Source organism: Chenopodium quinoa, unplaced genomic scaffold (assembly GCF_001683475.1).
Source record: "Chenopodium quinoa cultivar QQ74 unplaced genomic scaffold, ASM168347v1, whole genome shotgun sequence".
Lineage (NCBI taxonomy): Eukaryota > Viridiplantae > Streptophyta > Magnoliopsida > Caryophyllales > Amaranthaceae > Chenopodium > Chenopodium quinoa.
The window spans coordinates 402,171-408,395 of record NW_018742211.1 but is presented as its reverse complement, the minus strand read 5'-3'; the positions used below and the strand labels follow the sequence as shown (position 1 = coordinate 408,395).

Here is a 6,225-nt window from a genome sequence, read left to right as displayed (position 1 = left end):
CCTAGGTTAACCGAAAACCTAGGATTGGCACGCATCCCAAGGTTATAAATACAAGGACCTATTATGTCACGACACTTGGCATCCTCCATGCCTAATGGAAAAACCGGCCACCTAGGCCCAACTTTCAAGGGCAGCCCAATCAGCCCTAGGTTAACCGAAAACCTAGGATTGGCACGCATCCCAAGGTTATAAATACCTTCATTAATCCTCATTAAAAGGGATTACGCTGATTAATCACTCTCACCCAGAGAAACACATTTTACCTTTCCGCATTAATTACTCCTTAAACAAGTTCTAACTTGACCGTTGGAGGCGGAACTCCAATCACTCGGAGTCGCCGTTTGTTTTGCAGGTACAGGCGTCCGATTCCAGTCTCGGAATTGTAACTCTCCCGCAGGACATCAAAAACCCCGAAACACCTACCATTATAAATTGACACATCATACGACACAAACAAAATTTCGTATCAATAAAAAAACCCCATCAAGCGAATTTTGTGTTAGTAATTTTGTGTTAATTTTTTATCATCAATGGCCGGGTAATTTTTAGCTTAATTTTTAAAATCCTATGTTTAAATTAGTATTTCTAATTATTACTTACATTGTATTAATTTGGGATACTCAACGATTATATGTTTATGTTTTATTTACTAAATGCTTTTTTACATGCAGATCTAACACATCATATGACAAAAATAAAATTCCGTATCAATACAAAACCCCATCAAGCGAATTTTTTGTTAGTAATTTTGTGTTAGTTTTACGTCATCAATGTCCGGGTAATTTTTAAAATCTTATGTTTAAATTTATATTTGTAATTATTAATTACATTGTATTTATTTATTATACTTAACTATTATTCGTTTATGTAAGGGCATACGATTAGATGTTGTATACTTAATATATGGATGGCTTTGGTTATTTTTGGAGATGATGAAAAAATTCCAATGCATAGATTTGATTTTATATCGCAACAATTTTTCATTATTTGTTAATATATTGATTTATTTTATATAAATATAAAGATTTAATTTATATCCATTTCAGTTTGGCTAACATTCACAGTTCAATTTATCCATTGATGTAGTAGGTTGGTTGTGGACGAGGTTTGTGACTCTATCGAAATAAAAGATATGGTAAAACAATGAATAATGATTTAGGATTTAAATTATTAAAAATTTATCATTTCACATTAAAGATTTTATATAACGGAAAAAATATCATATTTACAATTTATTTATATTTAATAAATTCATTATAAATTATAGTAAAAAAAAAATTAAAATTTTGTAATTTTATCTGAAATTATTAAATACAATAAATCAAATAATTAAAAATCTTAAGTGAAAAAACCGTGCATCACACGGGCTTCCATCTAGTTATTTAATAATTTGGTAGGTTAGAGGTTAATTAGAAGAAATGAGAAAAAATTAGAGTTTAATTAAGTTATTTAGAGGGTAATTAAGGAAATAGGTTTCCTCTCGCAAAAAAATAAACGTGGTGGTTTTTTAACCAAAAAGCTTTTAAAAGGTTTTTTTTTTTGACAAATGGTGCTTTTAAAAAGGTTTTTTCTAACAAATTTTCCTTTGTTTCATTATATGATATATATATCATATGATTTAGAAATACAAAAAACCAAAAAAAAAAATACAACAATGCCAAGCAAACCCTTAACTTATGTGTTTAATGGATTAAATCGTATGCTGGGACAATAAGACTAACAACACCCACGCATAAATTATAATTTAGACGTTACAACTGCTAAATTTAGCATATTCATTTGTGGTTTGAAACTTGCTTATTTTAAGAGTTTACTCAAACTTATGAAAAGGCATAGAAGTTCTACCTTGTTTTCATCCTATCGTGTCGAATTGGTGTTAAATAGACGAATTAGCATGTAACTTTGCACCAAAACAATACAACCCAAGCAGGCAGTTTAAACAAATTCAAACTACGGGGAGAAAATAGGCAACAAAAAAATATAGTATCATGCTAATTCTTATAAGTCTTGAAGCAAACAGCTCGACATGGATGCAAAGCCAGTTTCTCTGAGAACTTAATTAGATCCCAAACAAAACAGTAACAAAATTACTAGATAAAATTTTGATTTTGGAGATGCAGAACATCATAATCCCTCTCAAATCTTGTTGAAGGCAACAATATCACAACTCTGAACATACTCATTGATTGGCTCGGCTGTCAAATGGTCCTCGATAAGATCATCAACGGAGACCAAGTCATCCACAATTGTCATCATGATGGTCATTTTCTTGATACCATAACCAACTGGGACAAGTTTGGCTGTCAAGCAAAAAATAAACGAGTCAACTGGTTTAGCCACAATGAAAAATAAATCGAAACAAAGTGTAAAAAAGAGTTAGTAGTTGTAAACACAAGGTAAACATACATGCTCCCCATAGCAAACCCTCCTGATGAACACTCCTGACAGCTTCCTCGAGCTTCACCATGTCGGTTTCATCGTCCCATGGCTTCACATCCAACAAGACTGATGACTTGCCAGCTGTTTCATCAAAATCAGAAAAACAATATTACATAAACGCCCTGAAAAAGTATGAGCATTCACAGCCATTAATCCACAAGTATATGTACAACTTCAACCATTCAAGACAACACAAGATACTCACATTCTTTCTTTTTAGCAGACTTCTTAGCAGCAGCTGCTCGTTCTTCAGCAGCGGCCTTCTCCTCTTCGGTCTCTTCACCAAAGAGATCAACATCATCGTCATCCTCATCATCAGCAGCTGATGCCTGACATATTCCAATTATATGATTAGGAACCATTAAATCACAATGCAGACATAATTGGAAACTTTCCCAGAAATACCATAAGAACCCAATAACATAAAAAGAATGTGAATACCACCTTAGTGTCGACAGCAGGAGGCGTAGCTACATCAGAGGCGGGAGCATTTCCCTCAACTGTAACACCTGATCCCTCACCGGACACACCACTATCGAAAAAACAACACAATATTCAATCAATTTGATAAAAAAATCAAATAATTCCAATCCAACTAAATCAAATCAAATACGAAATCAAAAATCAAAGCCAGAAAAATCTTACGAGATCCTCAGTAGCGCATCAATGTGTTTGTACCACCTAGATACATTCACATATGAATCCAAAGATTTTTTCGGGACAGCCGAATACACAGTGAGATCATCCTTGGAGGCTTGGTAACTAGCATATTAAACCCATAATCATAAACATTAAAATTATTTCAAACAACAATATTCTACTATAAAATTACGCAATTCAATAATTATGACTAACCCGGTAATGTAACTCCTGCTAAGGAGGTACTCATCGAGCTTTTTCAAACCAGCATCAGAGCTCAAATCGTAGAATGTAACTGCCATTGATCTAGAACCACAAAGTTCGGATCTTTAATCAGAATTTGTTGTAAAACACAAGAATTAATCAATTATTTGATTAACCGCTAAAACCCCAGTAATTTACTCCGTGCAACATATAATTATAAATCAGAAACCAAAATTTTTAAATAAACTATCCAATCAATTATCAAATTCAAATCGTAGAATGTAACTGCCATTAATCTAGAACCATAAAGTTCAAATCTTTTATCAGAATTTGTTGTAAAACACAAGAATTAATCAATTATTTCATAAACCGCTAAAACCCCAGTAATTTACTCCGTACAACAAACAATTATAAACCAGAAACCTAAAATTTTAAATATACTTTCCAATCGATTATCGAATTCTATTCTTCTCACTTAAGAATAGCGTAATTTGACCCAATTCAAATTTCTCGCTTATAATTCAATAACAAAATCTACCTTTGAAGAACCCTAAATTGAATTAGATGTTAGATTGATAATCGATGATAAAATAGAACATCTTACCTTAATGGAGGGGAGAAAGCTGACAAGCCGGTTCGACGGGGATTTGAGAGAATTGTAGATTCAAGAAGACAATGAAGTTCTGTATTTTCTCAGTGTATGGCAATGCGGCTGCTTCGAATATATAGACGACTGACTAGGTTAAGCTCGAACTAAAGTTAGGAAACTTTTTTTTTTTTTTTTTAATTCAAGGAAGAGATATAAAAATTATAGGTTATAGATCAAAGGCCGGGCCGGGCCGGGCCATGAAAAAAAATTGCATACATGGTTAGGCCTGCCCAAAATTCGGGATGAAAATGCCTCCCGGAATTCATACACAAATTTTTACCTACTTCCCGCGGCAGGGAACACTGCTTACACTCCCCCACCCTTCGTGCGTGATGCGGGAGCATTTAAGGTTTCCTTTCTTGGTCCATTTCTTTAATGTTTCTTAGATTAGATTTTGGCTTACAAGTTTTTACCTTTCACTTGAAAGGGTTTTTCTTGTTTTAAGCGTTAGAATTTCTATTTTGATTAGGAATTGTTTTGGTCTAGTGAGTTCCTATTTGAATTAGGACTTGTCTTTAGCAAAAGAGAGTTCCTATTTGAATTAGAACTTGTTTTTAGCAAAGTAAGTTCCTAAGTGGATTAGGACTTGACTTTAGTCTTTAGGCGTGTCTAGGAGTTTTAGGAGGATTGAATAACCTAATCTAAGTTGAATTAAACTTAGTTAGTTTAGTCATATCCGAATTAGGAACTTGGGGATCAAGTTTAGGTTTTCTTAGGTTTTCTAGGTCAAATGGGATTCTAATTCAATTAGGATTAGTCTTCTAATTTGATTAGGTTTAGGATTAGTTTTGATTCTATAAATAAAAGTTGTAAACTTTGAATTATACAAGTTTGTTTTGTTGATTAAATCTTTGTTGCTTGTTAATTTGGAACGTTTCTTTCCAACTTTTCTTTGTGTTTGACGAGTGAAGTTAAACATAAAAACCCTTAGATTAGGCGAGTGAAACCTGATTTAAGAGAGGTTAGATTAATTAGTGAGTGAAGCTAATTCAAACTATCCTCAAAAAAACCCCTAAATCATGAGATTAAGGTGAGTGAAGCATTGAAATCAGATTTAGAACCCTTAGGCGAAAACAAACGAGTGAAGCTTGTTTAAACCTAAGACCAAACGAATCAAGAAACGCATCAGTGTGTGTCCCGTCCCCACCCCTTTTATAACATGTTCATTTTTATATTGGTAAATGTTCATTTATGTATCATTAGATGTTCATTTTGTAATAAGGAATTTTGTTCAAATTGATATATTTTCTGAATTGAATTTTAAGAATTTTCTATAAATAAAAATTAAAGCAAATTTATTTATAAGGATTACTGCGTTCAAACCATTTTTATAATAAGAAGTATTGCATCATCCAATGATCATTTTTGTTTATTCGTGTTTTAACAGATGTTCATTTTTGTATCATCAAATGTTCATTTCAAAAGCTATATGTAAGTTTCATAGTAAGATCTATGCAAATACATAAGTCTAGAATTCTATTCATATAAATAAAAAGTTATTAAAAATTATTTTTCAATATAAAATAAATTTAATTTAATTACAATAATAACACATTTCTAGACATATATACTATTACATGTAATTATTTCATAAACATGAAAGTGAACCAAATGTACATATGTGTTTTATTAAATGAACATTATTTGTTACATTTATACTAATATTTAATAATAGGAAATTTTACAAACAATATACGCAGCCATGTGTCCCTCTCTTATTGGTACACTTTTATTTAATAATAGACATATATACTATTAAATGTAATTGTTTCATAAACATGAAAGTGAACCAAATGTACATATGTGTTTTGTTAAATGAACATTATTTGTTACATCTATACTAATATTTAATAATAGGAAATTTTACAAACAATATACGCAGCCATGTGTCCCACTCTTATTGGTACACTTTTATTTTTTATTTTTTTTCCTTTAATTATTTATTCCTTCATTTCTTGTATGTTGTTCACTGAAAAGACACTTGTATTTTATGATTATCCTCTTTACAAACATGAATTTAGTTTCTTTCAAAATACAATTAACTGTTCACTTATGTCTCTTGGTTGTACCTATAAATTTCTTATATAATAGGAGATAATTGAGTCAAAAAAATATTAATTATCAATTCATATATCTTTCTGTGTGGAAATATGAAAAAATTGAAAAAACATCATTATTTTACTATTGATCCTTTATTAATTTATTACTATATATAATTTTTTAAATCATAGACCTATTTTGACTTAATTCCAATAAAAGAGCAATCTTAATGTACAATTAAACAACCCGTTATA

General features: G+C 31.1%; 1 protein-coding gene across 1 annotated transcript; it reads right to left on the bottom strand.

Moving 5' to 3' along the window:
• Window positions 1-1,876: 1,876 nt before the first annotated feature.
• On the bottom strand, window positions 1,877-4,062 carry LOC110733853 (elongation factor 1-delta-like). The gene is made up of 7 exons (XM_021913931.1): window positions 3,887-4,062; window positions 3,295-3,384; window positions 3,085-3,201; window positions 2,884-2,971; window positions 2,645-2,768; window positions 2,407-2,520; window positions 1,877-2,300 (listed from the first exon to the last, which is right to left on the bottom strand). Exons 2-7 carry the CDS (start codon window positions 3,378-3,380, stop codon window positions 2,137-2,139), a joined length of 693 nt encoding a protein of 230 aa, XP_021769623.1. The 5' UTR covers window positions 3,381-3,384; window positions 3,887-4,062; the 3' UTR covers window positions 1,877-2,136.
• Window positions 4,063-6,225: the final 2,163 nt, after the last annotated feature.

What these genes read in the sequence shown, in the direction of transcription:
- LOC110733853 (XM_021913931.1), bottom strand. Translation starts at nt 3,380, where the DNA reads ATGGCAGTTACATTCTACGATTTGAGCTCTGATGCTGGTTTGAAAAAG. An exon ending in GATGCGCTACTGAGGATCTC is followed by an intron (nt 2,972 to 3,084) that starts GTAAGATTTTTC and finishes TTTTTTCGATAG; the next exon opens with TGGTGTGTCCGGTGAGGGAT. An exon ending in CTCCTGCTGTCGACACTAAG is followed by an intron (nt 2,769 to 2,883) that starts GTGGTATTCACA and finishes GGAATATGTCAG; the next exon opens with GCATCAGCTGCTGATGATGA.